Source organism: Opisthorchis viverrini, assembly GCF_000715545.1.
Source record: "Opisthorchis viverrini unplaced genomic scaffold opera_v5_30, whole genome shotgun sequence".
NCBI classification, from domain to species: Eukaryota; Metazoa; Platyhelminthes; class Trematoda; order Opisthorchiida; family Opisthorchiidae; genus Opisthorchis; species Opisthorchis viverrini.
The window spans coordinates 1,897,152-1,918,889 of NW_008751686.1; the positions used below are offsets into that span (position 1 = coordinate 1,897,152).

At 44.8% G+C, this 21,738-nt stretch overlaps 1 protein-coding gene across 1 annotated transcript in view; it reads left to right on the plus strand.

The window, feature by feature from the left end:
• T265_02470 (hypothetical protein) overlaps positions 1–21,738 on the plus strand; it is a gene marked incomplete at both ends in the record, with an annotated part of 37,785 nt that overhangs the window by 9,096 nt on the left and 6,951 nt on the right. The window contains 3 exons of the mRNA XM_009166719.1: positions 8,491–8,624; positions 18,180–18,276; positions 20,664–20,745. Of these exons, the coding sequence (XP_009164983.1) occupies positions 8,491–8,624; positions 18,180–18,276; positions 20,664–20,745 (313 nt within the window). The remainder of the gene's footprint in view (positions 1–8,490; positions 8,625–18,179; positions 18,277–20,663; positions 20,746–21,738) is intronic.

Genomic DNA, 21,738 nt, shown 5'->3' on the forward strand with positions numbered 1-21,738 from the left:
ACGGCACCCATGCACCGGAGAGATTCCACAATCGAACCATTATTATTTTCCGTTGTCATTACTTTATTATTAATGTTATTATTGTTGCTATCATCATTACTAATGAACCCACCAAATAAGACAATATGAAGTGGAGGGTGGTGAAATGACTGGTGATTGTTTGTGTTTTAGTGTACTTTTAGGTGTCGACATTGTTTTGTCTTTCCATATGTGGATATTGCTTCCCTAATGACTTAGCTATGGTAACCAATAAAAAGGGACAATAGATGTTGCGTGTACAGTGACACTAGGGAACAGAACCTCGTTTTGATGGAAGGAAACAAAAGTGGGTTTGGTTGTTTGATATGTCCAGAAAACGCTGTTTTTTTTCGGACTATAAGATGATCGACGCATTCACTAAACTAGTATGCAAATGAGCGTATTCCGCTTATTTCGTGCAATGTGGGTCCCAGCAGAACATAATGTTAATGGAAACTCGAGGACTGCGCCTACCTGATGAACCCCATGAAGCTCGGAACCTGTCCTGGGCTGTCGAAGAGTTTTCAGCAACCCTATGAGTAGTGTATTGGGCCGGTACAATGTATCACGATATCTCGAATATCGTGCCAGCTGAAACATGAGACGGCCTAGTGCAGCACATTCAGTTACTTAAAAGCATCCTAAACGGGAGATTCAGTTAGGTTTTGGGTGAGCCTCCCGTCAAGACCCAGTTTGCACTCGGATCGATACACACCAATGGTAAGTAATCCTGACAAATGTGGCCCTGTCATGCAGTGGATGGCGGTCTTGCGTCAAACTTGTTGCGTTCGATGCATAACTGTTCCGCTGCACCCTTCATCGGGCAAATGGAATAAAATAAAGTTAGTGAACTCATTTGGACACCGTCTCTAAGCGATCGCTGTCATTCTGCTGTCACCCTTATCCACGGTAGGTGACGCTGTAACATGTGTACTTTGGTACACGGTTTATAGCTGAATAATCGGATTGAACGGGAAGACTATGGGTTTTGTTAGACCAGTAAATGTCGAGTAAAAGGCCGCATTCGCACGTTAGCCGAATGGCGGCATTTGTGGTAGTTATTGGAGGAGCGAACGCAGATGTTGATCAGTGTGTCCTTGTCATCAGTCGTTAACAATTTGTAAAACCTAGCTGGGAGATGAGGCGCTTAGCTACCGCCCGGAATTGTAATCAAAACCGTGTAATTGATATTGGCTGCAGGCGCACACTAAAAGTTGGTTTCCGCCTTTTTTATGAGGCGCTGTCAGTGCAAGCAATCAGACAAAGAATCCCAAGCAAGGGTAGTGTATAACCACCTTGTACACAGCCGACTAGTGAAATCTGCATTACAACATGTGACCGTCAAAAGTGCGTTCTGTCTCAAATACAGCTTTTAGGATTTTTTTTCGGGTCGATAGTACTGGATTTCGCACCGTGATCTCAATGGTGCAGCTGAACGGTATGGAGAAACTTGCTGGTTAGTCTTCCTCCTAATGGACCGTAGATGGACTGACATGCGCCAACTGGGCGATTGAATCAATGTGGAACAGTGGTCAGTCAGAAAGAGAGTTAGCTTTTTCTACCCTTTATACCACGCGTCATTTTCTTAGCCGTGCTTTTGAGTGTTCCAATCATAGGTAGCTGCGTATTTTTTGACGTACATTTGATAGTTCGAAGGTCACAGTATTGTCAGGTAGCATTTTATGAATGATTTTATCTGACGTATGCTAGCTGAGTCGACGGGGAACAGATCGTTTCCCGGCTAAAAACACTCATGTTTTTACTTCATTTTGTGCAAATTTCTTGTAGTCCAAATCCCCTAGGCGTTGGATGAGAATGGTAGAGAGTGTGACCGTTGTAAATAATTGAACCATTTCTAACTCTTCCGTAATTCTGACAGCTGTTATTGCGATAAACATCCTCACCAGCACATGCTGGACTCGAGGCTTGACAATGTACTATTTATGTTCGTTTCTCTAGTGACTTTCAGAGACGATCAAAAGTTTAGTTTTATGATTTATGGTTTTGCGGGTCCACCAACCGATTTTTACAAACGCTTGGCCATCTGAAGGAAACACTTCCTCCTAGTGTTGGAAGCTGAAGTCCATTGATTATTCGCCACCTTAGCCTCACTTGCCCAGCTTTTCTGCGTGTAGAGACTGTTCGTAACGAATACCTGTGTCAGTTTGTTTGTTTATGAAGTGACGTAAGAATATAGCGGGCGTTCAGTTCAACTGCACCTAGGAGATTTAAGACCGTCCTATTCGAGTTGAGCTGAGTAATACATTGTTGTCCACCAAAAGGGAGTAGTTCACTTGCGTGTTGAGTACATGTGTACCCGCAGTGCGGTTACCTGACGATAGTGGCTAGCGTCAACGCTGTCTAGAATTTTCGGACGGACACGATTCACCCGTTTTGTATTAACGGAGGATAATAATCGAACCTCTGGGGCTATCTAATAGGAGTTTAAGCGCCATCATTAGTGTTGTTATCTTTCTCGGCTTCCCAACGTAGGTTTGCTGCATTTGCGGGATGAAATACCAACAGAAAAACTTCGGTATCTTCCAACTGCTCACGAAATTAAGTGTTCAAGTGAAATTTACTTCAAAACCAAATCGAGTTCTCACCCTTCTAAACATTATGAACTCCTCGAATGATCCCACACACACACAGTGACGAACAGTAATGTTTTCGGGATTCCATCATCAAGTTAAAATGGGAGTAGGTGGTACGTACTGGTACTTTCATGCTTGTATAAAGCAGCTCCGAACTAGACGCTCTCCTAAACAAATTTAACGAAACGCATCCATCCCTACTGAGTTTTCTTTTGGGAACGAAAGTGAGAACGCGTTCCAATTCGTGGACGTTAGGTTGGTTAGGCCATCCACCGTTTCAGTTCAGAGATTTATCCGCAGAGGGCCCACATCGACGGAACAGTACACAAACTTCCATTGTTTTGTTGCATAGGCAGAAACCAACCATGATTTACATTTTAACGAACTAAGCGAGGCGAATCTGTGGATATAGTGGAACCTGAACGGGAGCATATTTCTAACCCGTTCAAGGCTAACGGTTATCCAGAGAGTTTAATGATCAAGAATATGTCTGAAGGCCCTATCCAACTGTCTGTCACAATCGTTGCAAAGATGCCAGTCTACCTGAGTCTGTTGATCTGATCTACTTGATGTGTTGGCAAACACTCAATCGCCGCTTGTTCCTGGCCGCAGCTTTGTGATCTTGGTTTACAACCAACCTGTTGCTCAACTTTAACCCCAAGGAAAACGCACCAGTCCTTACCCAGAACAGAATTGTGTATTCCTTCTGCTGTTGGGCAGCAGAAATGTTAGGCACACGACACGGCAACTTGCTAAGAGGATATGTGAGTATCTCTCCTGCTGGAACGTGTTTCAGCCAAAAGCTCATTCGCGTTGCACGTAGTTGACAGTGATCACGAGATCACTCCAAACAAGTTGTTTCACATGATCTGCCGAGTACTTAATAGGGTGCCAGTATTGATCCTGAAGCAGTCGCAATAGGATCAAGAAATCTGGTGCCATGCTATCAAAACAGCTCGTACGAGTTCTGGATCTGCCTTGGTCATATGACGAGTCGATGACCCACTAGACCACCTCGAAGCACTCATTTAGATGCGACTTGGGTTTCATAACAACCAGTCATCCGTTTCCGTGTTTTCTAATTTACGGATCCATGTAACCCGCTTTGAAGCAACGAATCTACAAGACTCTGTTTCCGAAACATAACAGCCATTGTTTTGTTTAACCGATTCCAGCGCCAGAACTATTATCCCGAGAAATCGCCAAAAGGTTTGACACTGCGGTTAAAAATGTTTCTATTATTGACGTCCATATTCGCAAACCAATGTCCAGAGGATATGTTCCGTACTGTAGTCGCTTCGCCAGTCAAAGTGTAAAAACTTGTGTTACTGTTTTTGATTCGAGAGTATCCCCTCTGTCTACTTTGAGACGATCGTGAACGAAAGTCTTTTATTGAGGAATACACTCATCTGCAAATCAGTTCGGTTTTCACGAGAGACTTGACTCATTTGAAAATGAGTTTATTTCTCGAAAACAGTCCAATCTAGGTTCAAGTAGAACATAAGGTTGACGGAAACTCGGAGACCGCGCCTACCTGATGAGCCCCAAGAAGGGCGAAACCGGTCGTGGGCTGTCGAAGAGTTTTCAGCAACCTTGTGAGTAGTTTCCTTTATGAAAATCATTTAATGTTTATGCTCTAATCACTGCACTCAATCGACTCAAACGCCGTCTGAGTCCGTTTGGGGAATCGGTCGCAAACGGTCGTTGCAGGGAGTATCATTTGGATGTATCTTGAAATGTTACTAATATTCATTCGTTAGCTTCCAGGCAGAAACAGCATAGCATACACTGTGGTACAGTTTTGATACCAGAAAGTAGGAAAGTCTTTTTCGGTGTAACAACAAAGACGATGAAGTTGACCAAAAACGGTCACTGTGGATGATTGCTCTTTTGTATCTTTTGTGTATGGTCTGTGTGTGATTTGAGACATACACTTTGTTGGTTCCTGGTTCCCACAGCCGTACTTTCCTGCCCCATTCGGTTTTGCTGACCTTTCGTCAACTGTCGCTAAAAGATAAATTGAATCGACATTCAGGTTTGGCGATTATCTTATTATGCATACGGACAATCTGAAAAGGGCCCCAGTAGTGTTACCTGGAACTGTGGAGTAAGATGACCATGACAACTTTATATCCGACCATGCCAAAAACATTGGGACCGAGCTGAAAAAAGCTTAATCAACCCGTCTTTCTTACATATCTTTTTGTCTAGAACACATGTTTTCGGGATCAATTCATCATTCTCGTACTCCGACACGTTGTCAAGTTCCCCGAAATCAATAGCAGAATCAAGTAAATTAAGTTCGTGGATCGTTTTAGGGTAGGATGCTCAGTACCAACCGTCCAGACAAGTTATCCGTACCCCCTTTATTTGGAATACTTCGTCTATTCATAGCCTTCTGACTTCGCAGGTCCTGCTGTGGATTGGTCAGCATAGCCTTTGTTTTCGAAGACCGGGCTTTCGAACGTGCTCAGTTTTTCTACAACCGGAGTATTAATCAGTCTAGGGTATTTCCTGGTCCATGGGGATGAGGGAATATGACCAGGCCGTTAAGAAGGCTACGTCTATGCACTCGGTGGTTCCGTAGTCTTGCGACCTCTGAAAATCCTAGGGCCATCGTTTTGCTCTTTTATTTCAAACTACTGATCTTGAGAGAAGTAGCACAACTTTACGAATTGGTGTTTGGCGCACTTTAGTGCCTGGCAGCCCATAAACTGTCCATCTCAACAACAGTGCATGCCATAGGCCGCTATGCAACAACAACTTGCTGATTCAGTATCCATCACAGAATCCTCATTGATCCAGGCTTATCTACCACGATTCATGATAACTTTTTGGCCCGTTGCATATTTTATCTGTCATTCGTCAAGTGATCCGTACTGAAGATCCGCCGTGTGTTTGCAACCTGATACCATGATCATTCATTTGCCACGCGTCAAGACTACAGGCCACCTACTGAGTGGTTTTTTTCTTTCTGTCATAGATCCTAAAGTCTGGTATTCTCACTTACGTACTGATAAATGTGCAGTGATTTCCCATCGAAGAAAAATCTTCACATATGGGAACATTTTTCTTTCCGCCCTGATATTTGTTTACCTTAGAGGGGGACACAATTCGGGGGAGGATGTTATACCGGATATCATTTTACGCAGATCTGTGTGAGAATCCATGTATTGCCAAGACTTATCCCATCGTGATAACCCAGTAACAACAGACGGTGAGTTGCATAGAACTGGGCTGCAACCACTCCCCCTGTTATTTGGTCGTTAGCTTCACGGAACTCTTCTGTTAATGGTTGATATCTCATCATTCGAGTACCAATACTTTAGTAGGCTGTGATCGTACTTAGAATGTTTGTCTATTTCAATGTTCGGCAATGTGACCGTCTTACTTCAGGGCCATTTGGGCCTGTCAGACAGCGGTTCTGAAGCTGAGAAAGGATGGTTGTTTTGATATCTATCATTACTGCTCCAGTCAGCAAGAAGAACGGATATTCTCATCCTCGCGGCTGATTTGAATACCCAAGTTGGATGACCAAGTACGGAAGAAGCACATCTGAGTGATAGATTCAGAGTTGATGCACATCGTACGGATACTGGGGAGCGATTGCTTCAGCTGTGTGCTGAAAGTCATCTGTTCGTCGTCAGCACAAGCGCCCATACCAAGCTCATTTCATTCCACCAGTTTGATAGTCGTGAACCGTGTGCTTATATATGGTGGTTCAGGTAACCGCAGTTTATAGGAGCGGAGTGTGAGGCAGACGGATTACATGGAAACTTCTTTAGAGAAAACGACCGGTTGGTGATTAGAAACAAGAAAATAGACAAAACATCGCCAGTGATGTGATGGGTCTTCGATCCCCACTTATGATGTCTTCCATGCTCCTCCTCCTTCAGGTTATCTGGTATCCTCTCTTTGATGTCTCATTCGAGGTAATCAATCACCTATCATACGGACCACAGCCGAGTCAACTTCAAAAGTTCCATTTCGTTTTTGGCCTATTTTTCTGTTTCGACTCAGTAGTTCACATCCCAGTGTGAAGCTGTTGGTGCGTTGGTACCTCATTAGCTAAATTGTTCATCAAATATGCCGCCCACCGAAGCAGGCGATGTGACATGAAGTGGACATTTAAGCAGTCCTTTGTAGTGAGTTCACTGACCGGCAGCTATCTTGGTCTGTGTTACGGATAAGTTGGAAGAGAGCTCGGATATTTCCGATCGCCGCGGCCGCCATTTCAGGGGCTTTAATCGAACAACCACTTCTCCTGGTTAGTCCTGAAACTGCGGGTTAGGCGTTGTTTGAAAGATATTCTCGCTGGATCGTATCGTCATCCCGGTGGGGCCACCTTCTTCACCCTGGTCGACCACTGTGAGATCCAACTTGCATTGAGCCTCAGTGTTGTTTTTCGGGACGTAAACTGTCCAACGATGGGGCCATTCTATTTTAGATTCTGAACTGCCTATGACCACGTTTGGACGCTCTACTTTGGTTAGGGTCTTGTATACGTGTTTCGGAGAAAGCATTCGTTGATTTTTAAGGAGGAAAGTTTATGTGCAGAGGAGGTTCTTTGATCTATCTGAAAAAGCATATGGACATCAGGCGCTGCTACGCGAAACAGAGTCCTTGGTGTTCGTAGCGCGTGTTTAGGTCTTATTTTCCTCGCCTGAGATCTAGGACACAACGCTAGGTTTATAGAACCACATACAGACGGAGTTCATTGGCATGCGTGAGAATAACGGTTTGGGTTGTTGAATGGAGTAAAGAAATCGCTGTTCCTAAGCTGCATGAGCAGATGTTACTCTCCGATGACTCAGTAGTGTGGCCCATTTGGCTATAGGAGGCTTGCATAGTCCAAGAGCGGATGGAGTGAAGCATAACTGTCTGACTACCAATGCGACTGCTCACGGCAGAACCCTTTTGAGAAAAACTGAGCTCCAGTTATAGAAGTACTTCAATCGTATAGCCGGTGGTCACGACCAGCCTTTGGATGATCCTAGTGTAGTCTTTATGGTCGATCTTTTATTACCCATCCTTCCTTCTTGAAAAATAAAAAAATGCCCACAAATATGGGCATGTTGGTAACCTGGAGGAAACGCTTTGCTGCGTTCAGGCTCCCATTACACAGAATAACTCAGCTTTATCCCCGTAGTACGGGGGCTGGCTGCTGTTTGGTTGCTCCCCTTTTCACTCAAAAAGCTCCACTTTCTATTATGTACCCAAAAAGGCCGCTTCAAACACAGATATAATCAAAATACCAACGCTGTGGTTCATGAAGCGTTTGACAAGGTCAGTCGCAGTCACACCTCCCTCATGAAAACCTCCTTCGTTGTGGAGAAATCTGTTTTTGTTGAAGCTGTTTCATTGAAAGGACAGTACTTCTCCCAGTATTTCAGCTCAGCTGTCTGAAGCATGTTACCATTGTTCAATTGCTTTAGATTCGCAACTCGTACTATCTGGATGGAAGGAAAGAATGTGGTGCACTATTTTGTATTCCACCATCACCAGTAAATGTCATGATTTATTCAATAAAGATGGATCTGTTTGTTGTTTTGCACTTTCTGGTAGACTGCCACTTACTTTGCGTTGAGAAAATCCACTATGCATCTGTTTTGGGCGGTTGATGGCGTAAATTCGCACGTATAGATTTTGTGTGCGTTTCGTTGTCTCATCCGCTGTGTACTGCGTGGCACAAGATATGCAAGAGTGTGATAAAAAGCTACACTCATAGAGTTAAAAAAATTCCCGCCTGACTTGTGTTTTAGTTTTCAAATTCATCTATGGCGACAGTTCTAGCACGTTTCTCCAGAATTGACGAAATTATTTCAATAAATAGGGTTTCTGTCAGTTGTCCGTTCATGTTTTCTGTGCCTTTTTTCAGGGTACTGTTCCGATTGGCAATGCCACGAGAGAAGCTGGAATCTTCCTGTGCGAAGTTTACGGGGATCCTCGGCCGCCCATCATACGTTGCCCAAAATGTCTTTGCATTAAGCCACCACGGGCACATCATTGTAGGTAGGTCGTTTTTTCTGCCTTATTCGCCATTCGTTTTTTCCTGCATTTGATTCACTATCCTTCCGAACGGGCCGCTGAACGTACCGAACCTTGCAGTGATGCATTAGGGGCGTGTCTTGATGCCACACCATAAGATGAACATACGTGCGTTTCTTTCACCGTCGTTAGCGGAATTCCCAAGGTTGAGATCACCATAGGGCTTGTCCGCTGCGCCAAATCGCGCTGTAACCTATCTTCCCTCTATACACAAGTTTTCGGTCACAAAGTTTGTTACAACTGGGCCCTCAAACATCCATTATGACAAAATCTCTGTATCATTATCCTGTTTATCAGTCCACTGAAACTGATCATAATTGTCATAGGTGGCCCCGGAATAATTTCCAGAACCGCTGTGCATTCTTATGATCTCTAGAAAAGCAATCCATATCCCATCCAGTAGAATACTTCCATCCACACCTCTTCCCTCAAAAGCTCTGGAGGCTAACAAAAACCCCATCTTTTAGCTTTTCTGATTTAGTCACAGGGTAGCTTTGGTAACATGTACCAAGAACACACACTCAAGAATACAAATGCTGTGCGCGTTGGCTAACTGGTTTGCTATACACTGGTCCACGCAACCGACTGGTACACGGCATCATTGTCATGGCAAGTGTAGCGTTTTGTCCGGTCGTGAATGCATTACAGTCTACCTGTCGGCATTGATAAGAAAGATTGGCCACACCACTGGTCATCTCGAAGCCGCGCACTGAAGCACTGTCCTGTGAAGAGGATTGAGTGTCTTTGTAATGCACTACTCATAAGGTTGCTGAAAATTCGTCGACAGCCCACGACTGGTTTCGCTCTTCTTGGGGCTCATCAGGCAGGCTCAGTCCCCGAGTTTCCGTCGACCTTATGTTCTACTTGAAACCAAATTGCATTACAAATATACGTGTATTGCGATATCTCAAATATCTTAGTGACTGAAACATTAGGTGTCCTGGTGCAGCACATTCAGTTGCCTGGAAACATCACAAACGGGAGATTCAGCTGGGTTTCAGGTGAGTCTCTCGAAAAACCAAACTAGTTTGCAAATGAGTGTATTTCGCTAAGATTGAGTGTCGTTTACAACATGTCTCTCTGAGAAACTTGAAATGGCCGGTTAAAGTCCATCGATGTAGAGGTTCATCTGATCGCTGGTGATGATATATAGCCCCGTCGCTGACCCAAGGTAATGTAACCTTGTTAATATTATGCCTGAGAATGGTAGCACATTACGATGGTTCTGTGAGGACCCCGATCTTGCAAAGGTATTTCGATGATCGTTTGCTTACGATTAAGCAACTGCACTCGTGAGAAATCTTCAGCTAAAAGCAGAACATGAATGTACAGATGCAGTTTCAACCTCGTGCTCTCATATAACGGATTGGTTCATCAAAGACACGCAAGTGGCAGCATCTATGACCAGTAGCAAATGGAGGAATATATGCCTCGTTGTAGAGTTAGCACTTGGTGGGATTTGGTCCGAAACGTGGGTCACAATTGAATCAACGTTGCGATCAGTTGATGCAGGAATTCCTCGTTCAGTTTCCCACAGGAAGTTTTGATGCGTCGGTCATGTGATATTCGTGCTGGTTATTAATCCAATTGAAGATGAGCATGAATTTGTGCGCTTTATTCAGCGTTTCAAGTTTGTACGGTACGCTTAAATTGCACATTGCAACAGATTTACCAACTGCTGTCAAGTGACGATACAACTGGACAACTCAGCAAGTAAAAATGGTGTTTGCAATTGTTGGTGGATGTGGTGAATACCTCATCGCAACGGAAGACCGCATAATTATGCTGGAACTTGTTTTCCATATCGTATGGCGTTCTTGTTGTCAGTTTCCATCCAGATTGCCTGAGTGAATGTCTGGAGGTATAGGCACCCCGGAATGATTGTGTTAAGCTAGCACTACGTCCCTTCCCCGTCCACCTTTATACTCTTTACAATAAGGCTTTCAAATAAATCATAGTTGTACGGCAGTGAAGCATCGGTGTTGAACACTGACGTGATGTTGTCGATGATGATGATGAGAATATCCTAAGATCAGAGGATATCTAACATCCAGTTTGGTATTTCTAAACGAAGCTTCAAAATTTCGGAAAAATTCTGCTTTCACAGAAATGAAAATGGCTTTTGTGTTGGGAATCCTGATGTACTCACTGTTCTACAACTGTTGTGGTTTAAGTTGAAGATATTGGGCGCTAACGTGCTCTTCCATTTCATCGACCTCCGCTGTACCGTATGAGTTGAATTCGATTGAGGATTTACATCGGATAGTTTGCCAGGTGTTTCAGTCGAACCTCTTTCAATCTTAAGACAGCTCATGGGGACGGCACTACCATTGATCAAATTTCCTACTTGAGGCGAACCTTGGTCGATGGACGTTGATAACACTTTGTCGATTTTCTAAGGAGGAAAATGTTGGTAGCTCAGGTAGGGTAGATGGTCGTTCCCCTGTTCGCTGAGTTGGGCAACCACTACCCCACCGCTACGCACCACTACCACGCTCCCCAATAACGTACTGGTGATGAAACGTTTGCACTCAAATTGCCCAGCTCAGCGAACAAGGTTGACGAAAACTTGGGGACTGTGCCTACCTGATGAGCCTCAAGAAGGGCGAAACCGGTCATGGGCTGTCGAAGAATTTTCAGCAACCTTGCGCATAGTTTCCTTTGTGAAAAAAGACAACGACCACTTTATCGATTCCTAGTCTTTAAAAGCCTTTTTCTGCATAGGGTGTTCCGCGTAACTAGTACGAGTCCGTGACCAAACCGGTCTACTAGCCAGGATCCGAATAGATGGCAAAGCACCTAACCTTGCCCCTCAATTGCCATAAGTAATCGGCAATTAAACAACCGACAAACCTGATCGATTATTGAGCACCTGACAATGATTTCAGCCACTTGGCTAAGTTTGTCAATCACCCCTTTTGGGAATTTCGATTTCATGAGTGACATTTGGGTTCGCTGGTCTATGTGGAAGCCATTCGTTAGCAATAACCGGTTTTGGAACAGTCAAATCCACTGCCCCTTCACGGACTCCAGCTGTTTGAGGCTGTTCCTAAAACAAAAAGTGACTAGATTTTAAACGATTCAGCTATTGCTTCCACGTTTTCAGTAGATAGTTCACGAGTTGCTGAATAACGCAGGTAGGTTACTCAACATCCATGCGCACTTGAACTTTAGTGACACGTTAGCGAGCCAATTAGAAAAGATATGATCAAATACCCTGTGAAACTCACCCACCCACTGAATGACTTCTGCAAGCTTGTCATGCAGAACAACGTGTACTGTTTCAGGCACACTGGTGCCTCAAACCAACTTAACCTTAAGACAGCTCATGGGGACGGCACTACCATTGATCAAATTTCCTACTTGAGGCGAACCTTGGTCGATGGACGTTGATAACACTTTGTCGATTTTCTAAGGAGGAAAATGTTGGTAGCTCAGGTAGGGTAGATGGTCGTTCCCCTGTTCGCTGAGTTGGGCAACCACTACCCCACCGCTACGCACCACTACCACGCTCCCCAATAACGTACTGGTGATGAAACGTTTGCACTCAAATTGCCCAGCTCAGCGAACAAGGTTGACGAAAACTTGGGGACTGTGCCTACCTGATGAGCCTCAAGAAGGGCGAAACCGGTCATGGGCTGTCGAAGAATTTTCAGCAACCTTGCGCATAGTTTCCTTTGTGAAAAAAGACAACGACCACTTTATCGATTCCTAGTCTTTAAAAGCCTTTTTCTGCATAGGGTGTTCCGCGTAACTAGTACGAGTCCGTGACCAAACCGGTCTACTAGCCAGGATCCGAATAGATGGCAAAGCACCTAACCTTGCCCCTCAATTGCCATAAGTAATCGGCAATTAAACAACCGACAAACCTGATCGATTATTGAGCACCTGACAATGATTTCAGCCACTTGGCTAAGTTTGTCAATCACCCCTTTTGGGAATTTCGATTTCATGAGTGACATTTGGGTTCGCTGGTCTATGTGGAAGCCATTCGTTAGCAATAACCGGTTTTGGAACAGTCAAATCCACTGCCCCTTCACGGACTCCAGCTGTTTGAGGCTGTTCCTAAAACAAAAAGTGACTAGATTTTAAACGATTCAGCTATTGCTTCCACGTTTTCAGTAGATAGTTCACGAGTTGCTGAATAACGCAGGTAGGTTACTCAACACCCATGCGCACTTGAACTTTAGTGACACGTTAGCGAGCCAATTAGAAAAGATATGATCAAATACCCTGTGAAACTCACCCACCCACTGAATGACTTCTGCAAGCTTGTCATGCAGAACAACGTGTACTGTTTCAGGCACACTGGTGCCTCAAACCAACTTAACGGCACTCTTCGATTATGTGTAATTGTAGTTACATACATTCAGACATGTTGCACGTTTGGTTACGGGCACTAAAGTTCCGAAAGCGTATCCGCAATACCAGAAGGCGTACTTATCAGAGTTCGCTCTGCATAGCGACGTACCTTAGTCACATATTCCTGCTAGATTCATTTGTCTCGCTCGATGTTAGTTGGAAATCTCCCAATCTTAACCCAACAATATGCTACGCACAGGAGATTCAGCCTATTGACTTCACCCACAACAAATTCGTTAGGTATTTCTGCCTCACGTAAGCTTTGGTTTGTAGCCTCAGCGTACTCCACACACCTAAACTGTCGTCGAGCGCCAACGACGCACAGGTTCTTTCCTTTGCTACCTGTGGCCACTTGCTTACCTTTGACGGGTCGGCCGGTTATATGAGAGTACAAGATTGAAGTTGCTTTTGCTCTTCAAACAACCAGACGGTCTTATGCTTGCAGCTGAAGAATTCTCACAACGAATGCAGTTGCTTCATCATGAGCAAATGACCATTAGAATACTTTTAGAAGATCCAGGTACTCACAGACCCATCGTCTTCCGGTACCAGCCTCAGGCGTAATCTTAACAAGGCTGTGGTTTTGTCATTTTCAATCCGTTCCCACTTCTCACTTTAGTCAATTGCTTCTCGAAGTTCCCTCCCCCACATCGATGGAATAAACAGCGCTACTTTCGCAGGTCTGGTTTCTCTCATGCACTTCTGTCAATTAGTTTAGTGGACTCCGATGTGTACCCTTTGCGAAAGTGACAGTTAAGGTTTAATTTGTCACCACTCAGGTCTGGGTTTATGATGTCTACCCTGAATGATGTGGCTGGCCAGACACTGCAACTTTGGAGGGGTCGATAATTTTCACCTATCAGTCGAGTGTGTTCCGTCCTACGTGATCTCCAGTCGCGTCCCAACTGAAAGAGGAAGAAAGCTAGCGAACCAGTTCGATCCGTTTTTTTTTCGTGTGAGAGCTTACTGTTAAATCGTCTGTTCCGGTGGTTCACCAACCCAGCAGTTAGTTTAAAAAAAGTTTTCTGCGTAGTCCTAAGATTCGTTAACCCCACTCCACCTCTGCCATCCTCGTGCATTTTAGTCTCACGATTCGGTAGTTTTAGTAAAGTTTCATCACCGCACCACCCGATATCAATTCCCGGGGCAGTTTATTCGAGCGATAAATTCACGCATTAAGACTCTCTAGTCTAGTTTGACGTCCGAATCGAATTTGGAAAAGTGGTTATCAATCAGATGATGTCTGGTTTGTGCGTAACTTTGTTTTGCCCAATATGAAGGCGCCAGACTCTGCTGGAAATGGTTATAATTCCATCCCGTAGAACGCCTTCCAAATGTTAAAACTTATTGACATATCGAATTCTGTTGTATCCTGGGTGGTCGTCTACTGGTTACGCCTGCGCTGAGCCTGCCAGACTACGCGATAGGGGGAAGACAGCGAGCTGGGGACACGGCTGTATTGCCAGGGCAAAACACACAGAGCGTCTGCGTAAATATATAGGATGACCAAATGGCCAAATATGGTCGTTCACTTGTTCGTTCGGTACAGCCAATGGTGGTGTTCCAGGCCAACTGCGCTGGTCGTATGTTGATAAGCCGTGTTTCGTGAGAGCCGCCAACTCACCTACTTTCCGGACGGGTCGTACCGATGGTGACCTTGGGGATGCGTCACTCTCTGCGCATGTGCTTTTTTTCCTGTCTGGGCGCGTCCTGACAAATTCACCGTGACGATATCGTCTTTCTGCCATTCCACTCCTCTCAGTTCGGTTCCCTGCCTCGTTGTTGTTCAAAAAGTGAAACATATACGAGGGTAAATTGTTTCAACAGCATTTTGTTTTCGTTTCGGTGGAACCGAAAGAAAGAAAGAAAACTGAAAGAAAACTTGTTTGGTAGATTCTGTCACATTCCATTTTTGGGACAACCACCACAGGATCGGGGAAATGAAACATTTGTCCCTAAATTTCGTTTTTTATTAACTGCGTACACATGACTCCACAAACATCAGTTTATGTAGGCAGCTTCGGTTCTGTCTTTATATCAGTACCAATGCTGATCAAATGTTAGTTTGTCGTACTTATATTGCCGTAGAATTTATGGTAAAACATTTGCTGAGTCGCGCAATTGTCCTGCGAGGTGTCACTGTCCAGGTTGTGGAAAATTCGGACCCAAAACACCCCGTCTCTTCCCCTTCGAACGTACTGAATGCGTTATCCAACTGACCCCTTCCTACTTACCCTTGAATTCTCGTACAAGTGTCATTTACCTGGGTACCTGGTCTATGCTACAGGTCGTCAATTCACCTGACTTTACAATGGGAATCGTGGTGTTGCAGCGCGAAGTGGCCCCAGGTAACAGCCGGAAACGGGTCCGCCCATTTGTCATGTGACCGATTGTGCTACCAACTTCGTTTACTGATATGGACTGAACGATAGCGCATTTGGGCAGTCCACCGAAATGTGGAATGCTTCGCGTACCGTTCACGTGCATATCTTAGTCCTATGAATATTATTAATTCACCTACTAACAGTTGCAAAAATTCACTAGTAATCTAATCTAAAAGTGTGTAAAATGTTGTCACTGATGGCACCAAATGGCATGGGATGCGTCCAACGGGGTGCGCATTCCAATGGGTTATTTTTTCCTAACATGGACGTATTCGAAAATATTCTTCTCGGGCATCCCATGTATCGTCGGGGTTGGGTATGCGTCGCCCACCGGGACAGTGAAATTGCTGGCGATCACGCGGCGGCTGCCTTGATCTTACATAGGCAACGAAGTGCGACAAGCCACACATGACACAACAGTTCAGCCCCGGGGTGTCAGATATGCACACTGCGCAACACACACAAACGGGCGACGCATGATTTTCACACTGATCACATCACAAATGACGGTAAATCGACCAGTCTGACTAGACACATTGGCAGTGTTTTAATGCCAGTTGTTCGTTTTTCAACGAAAACCACCCTCAGTTGTCCGAACGTGGGACAGTTTCACGTAATACATACGCATGCGCTTTCGGATCGCCAGCATTTTCACCAGAAATGTTTTGGATTTCCTCACTTGACGAGCCGGTTCACTGATGCCTGAGGCGCATTGGGGTCGTCATGCCACCGGTCCAAATACTTGATATCTCACAATAGATTGTCTTCACTTGCAGACGCCCTCACCAGACGAATTCATCGCATCTGGTATCGCATGCCCATTGTCTATGACTCACTATAGTAGACTAACGTGAACCGTGCTGTCTGTTGCAGGTCGAACGCAAGACGAGTCCTGCAGGTGCCGGAGCGTAGTGAACAAGCTTTAGTCAGGCCTTGGCAAATTAACTGATTGTCGTCCCTCTGGCTTGGTGGCTTCTATAGCCTATCCCCCCTCCGAGTCGGGTTAGGAGTTGTGTGATGTGACGATGGTACTGCTTCACGCATCACAAGCTGTTCAACCGATTGAGATGAATCGTGGAGTGCAAGTGTAAAGCAAAGTCATGGACCCAACTTTTGGCAGAAGTTGCGAATGTTTATTGGAAATTCCAAGTCCCAGAACACAGCTCAGGATTTTTAATGTTAACTGACTCACATACCAAAAAACTGGAGGAATGAAGTGGGTAGATGAAGGTGGCGGTTGTTGTAGGAGTGTTACGTTTCCTGAATTTGATCGTAATAGTCCTTCTGCCCTGGAAGTTTCTCACTAAATTCTCAAAGTTTGGGGACAATCGTCCTCTTGTCGTGTCAGACTCCATCCCACGTCAAGCCTAGGGTCAAAACAGACTCGCATCACTTCATTGCTCACGAATCCACTGTTGACGAGGGTTCCGTTTCGGCATTTTCGAAGCTGTACCGTCACAGTACTGGCTCTGTATTGCTTTTGGATGCAGATCGACAGCACTAAGATGCTTCACTGCCGTACAACCATGATTTATTTGATAGCCTTATTGTAAAGAAAATAATAAAGGTGGACGGGGAAGGGACGTAGTGCTAGCTTAACACAATCATTCCGAGGTGCCTACACCTCCAGACACTCACTCAGGCAATCTGGATAGAAACTGACAACAAGAACGCTACTGACATCGGTTGGCAGCCATATCTTGTAGTGTCTCCAACCAGGCAGTGAGGATCACGCGGTACCCATCCTGGAAGGCGAGTAGCACCGACAGCACCCAAGCGTTTCGTGATCTCCTTCATACTCCTCTGCCAAGTCAATGGTTGGCCACCTCTCTGTTTACGCCACTCTGGGTTGGGCGTGGAACACAGCACTCTCTTCGGCAAACGATGGTTCGGCATACGTAACACATGTCCTAACCAACGTAACTTCTGGTGCTGCTGGTCAATAGAGTGTTTAAACACTAGGATTTTTTCTACCGAATTTGCAAAGTTCTCTGGACTATCACATATGAAAAATACTTATTCAACTGGAAGGCCAACCGCGTTCCAGATACAGTCCCACCTTTTTTTAGTACTAAAAGGGCATGGAACCTTCTCCAGTGTCCTGGAGATTCTGGTCTCCGTGCACGCTTCGAAGTTATCTACTAGATAGGCTATACTTCAGAATGAACATCCCGTCGGCAGTTTCTGTCTGCAGTCTTGCTAAAGAATATATTCTGTCACATCATACTGGACTTTATTGTGTCTAATCATGTCGCAAAAATTAATTCTGGTTGAAACATTCGACAACTGTTGGGTGTAGTTCTCCGTCACTTGGAAAGCGTCATGCCCGACTGCATTGGCGTGTTTTGTGTACATTTCATTCGTTCCAATCACTTCTTTGCGCGTGATCTCTGTTCGTGCAGCTAGGTTAACCTCAGGCCTCTCTCAGAAGTGTTTGAGAACGGTTGGTCGTCGATAGTTGGTATCTTTAGGTAACTCCAATAACACAGACTCTAGAATCCTGAACGAAGTGGATATTGCTTTGATTGGTTCACTCTGCTTCGGCTAGCAGATTGTCAATGGGCGAATTTAGCCGACCCCTTTTTATTGCAGATGGTTTCCAGTTTGCCGAAGAACCTAACTTACTGACTAGCTATGCACGTATGGCCCCAGTGGCCACATTGAAACGGGTTTATTCTTGAAGCGGGGTCCTTACTGTTCATAGTCGGAGGGAGATGGCGATTTCAGGTCCTCATGAATGACATCCAGTTTACTATTTGGTTTCTTTTGACAGGATTTGCTTCCGTTGCGTACGAAAAATGGACCATCATTGCCCTTGGATCAATAACTGCGTGGGCGAAGCCAATCAAAAGTACTTCGTTTTGTTCACGGTAGGTCGCGCTGGACCATAACTTTTGCTTCATACATCCTTTAGAATTCTAAAATTCACGGCACAAACTCGCACACACTTAATCGTTAAACGCACTCTCTTTAGTCGTCTTAAAAAAGGCTTCTCCAAAAAGGTACTAGTTTCAGGTTTTTGAGGTAAAGGGCCTTCTTGAACCATTGTTTTCCACACAATACAGGTCCAGGAAATGACAGAATGACCCCAGTAGCTGGGATGAGTTGCATATTGGTGCAGCTGATGTGATGTCCTTTACTTGTTGCTGCATCAGGTTTCTAGTAAGGCAAAATGACGGCCTGCCATTCCTTCATGCTGTTTATGGCTGAGGTCATATACCTATTGGAAGTCCACCTTCCAGTCATTCTTTTTCTGCAAGCATGCTGCAACTACAGTGTTTGCCCGGATGGCAGGCACTATGTCGTTACTCTACTGCATAAGAGCTTGCATGACTCCATCCTCTCTATAACTACGACTTCAAATTGTCAAGGATAAACGGCTTCACTCGTATTCGATGTATTCGATGTCGTACGTTTGTAATGACCGAGATTTCCTACATATTAATGGGGATCGCAAACAGTCGAAATAAACACACTGTGGTCATGTTGCCTGATAGGTCAGCACAAATCAGACCTTACTTGTGCATCAGTGATATAAACTGGGTTCAATTGGTCCTAGTATAAAACCATTCGGAGCACATTGCTTGAAATGTGTCGACAATAATCCTCCTCTGTAGTACGATCTCTCCTAATAGGACCTTTTCCAGCTTCTCAGTTTTCTTATCTGAAAATTTGTAAGAGCCTCTCACGCCTCCGGACAAGGATGAATCAACTTTGGGCTAGCTACTCTCCTATCAAAACAAAGCGTGCAAAATAGCAGTAACACATGCCTCTAGTTGTTTTACGCGAGCTAGCAATTTTTCAATCTTCAGAGCACTCTACTGTCGCACGTTATGTAGACCTGTATTCTCGGGACCAGAGTAGAATGATTCTGCATTCCCTGTCCATTATTCATCATCTGCATATGACACTGAATTGCGTGGGTGGGATTATGGGTCTGAGTGGGACTTGAAATTTTCCAGCGGGATGATGTTATGCTGACCCAACTGGCACACAATGGTCTGTATTCAGAAGTTGAAACGTTCAGCTTTCGCACTATAGCCAATTGTCGGAACAAGACATCTGAGTACGACATTGCTGTCAAACGCTAGGAATAGAACAATATAAGCCCTGCTTGTGCAATCAGCAATGGAGTGTTTGAAATTGAAAAAGCAGACAGTGGTTTGCAACAACCGGATTGCTGCTGCCTCAACAGTTAGTCGAACTTGTGCATTGGTAAATTGCGAAGTGATATGAGTAACTGCGTATGACTTCCGTAGACATTAGACACCCACTGTGTGTCTGAGCAACAGTCTGTGAAAAATCTAAGCCTTCCATGATCCCGGGCGCAGTCAGTTATCAACTTTGTTCCACATCAGATCCTTCACAATGAGACTGGCGGTCACGCATTAGCTGTTCTTGGTGTGGAGGTCCATTTTGTTTTGCCTCCACATAGCATTCTTATTGGTACTGGACACAAAGAGAGTTAGAATATACAATTTGTATACCGCTAACGTAATGTATGTATGTATGCCGCTGCCCTGTTGATATACCTGATCAGTTCTCCGTCCAGTAGGTGTGGCGCTAGTAAATGTGGATCACAGTTATCGAACAATCTGCGATAGCTACTAGATTCCCGTTTTTCTGGGAGACAAATTAAAGAACATTGACACGGATGAAAATGAATCTGTTAGAGTTGTTACTTTGACTCAAGCTAATCAAAGTACGAGTAATGGACACCACTCGGATGAAGAGTCTGACCAGACAAAACCGTTCCGGTAATGTATATTGGCCGATCTACCGTTCTGTTTGCAGTGGCCTTTGCAGTACTTCTCTTCGCTGACTGCTGATATAAGAGAGGACATTCGCAGTACCATCAGTTGTTGGTAAAATAGCTCTGGAAAAGTGTAGCAAAAAATCTGTATTCATACGAAGACTCGTTGTGGACAAGGTAGATTCAAGTTTTCTATATTGATGACCGTGTTTGATTTGCTGATCCTCGTGTGGTGCTGGGACCTAGCTGTTAAGAGGGTGGGACGTGCACGCTTCATTCCTGTTGTAAGTTTTGGAGATAGCAACTTTTAACTATTTAGCTTACCGAATCCCACCTTCTGTTAGCGCTTATCAATTAAGTTTTGATGGGGCACCTGCTCTCTCTCTCTCGATCTTTCCTTACAGTGGCTTTACCATACTTTTGTTATTTTTGTCCCTCCTGCATTCAGTTGATTTCTTGCGTGGATGCACTGCCATTTTCAAACTTTTATTTTATTTGTTTCAGCTTTACATCTGTCTGCAGTCTACAATGGCCATCTACATGTGTGTTCACTTTGTCGTTCAATGCATCGAATCAGACTGGGAAGGTAATGTTCCACGCATTTGTCGTGCCCCAAAATGTTGCTTTCTTTTGTCGTCTGTCTCGGATAGCCTAGTAGTTCGTCAGATACACCATCATGGTAGAATTATCCTGCTCAGGTCGGATAGATGTTCTTTGACTGTGTTAGTTAGACTACCTTGTTGAACTAGTGGTTACTATCATTTATGGACTAGACATAGCGCGGAGGATAAGGCTGTGGCGTTGCATCCAGAACTTCGGTTATCTCTGTTTGGGTCTAGGTGACTCCAAGAAGTCTCGGCCTTTAAGCTTTCCATGGGCTGGTCGCATTGATTTCCTTAGGAGATACTCGCCCGATGAGAAACTATCTTCCCAAAGTTACCTCGTGCAGTAGAGGCAAAATACAGTAACATCCCAAAGAAGGGTTCTCATGGGAAAATGGGTATTTGAACTCTCCTTGGAAGGATCGCACATCGCATTGTTGCTGTCAAGGAGCAATACTGTGGACTCTCCGTGGGAGTGGCTCACCACCGTAGCGTTTCTGGTCATCGGCACTTGGGGCGAAGCCCATTGACCTCAGAGATTCTCGCACCCGAATAGCGCTTCGGTTTGTATCCGCTAAACTCTAGAATAACCTACAAAGCATATACTCGTGTTCAGTTCAGAGGCGCTTTGCAACTGAGGCCTGTATATTCGGGTTCCGAATATTTCTAGGGGACATTCAATGAACAGCATGCACTAAAGATGACAGTGAGTGACAATTTTCCTCAACAATTATCTTCAGTAGCACTTGCGAATTTTTGTGGCGGCATTGTAACCAGGAGAGATGCAAGGTTTGCGACCAGTTTCTTATTGCATTCGGGCTCGAAGTATTCAGTGGATTATTCAGCTGTAGCACCCTTCCGGTGCCTAACTGCCATGCCACCCGAATGTTGCATGAGGGCTGGGATACTGCCAGGTTGCCCAAGCCTAGGCAGGAGAAGTCGAGAGGCAGAGGTCGGGTTCGAACCACGGACCTTCC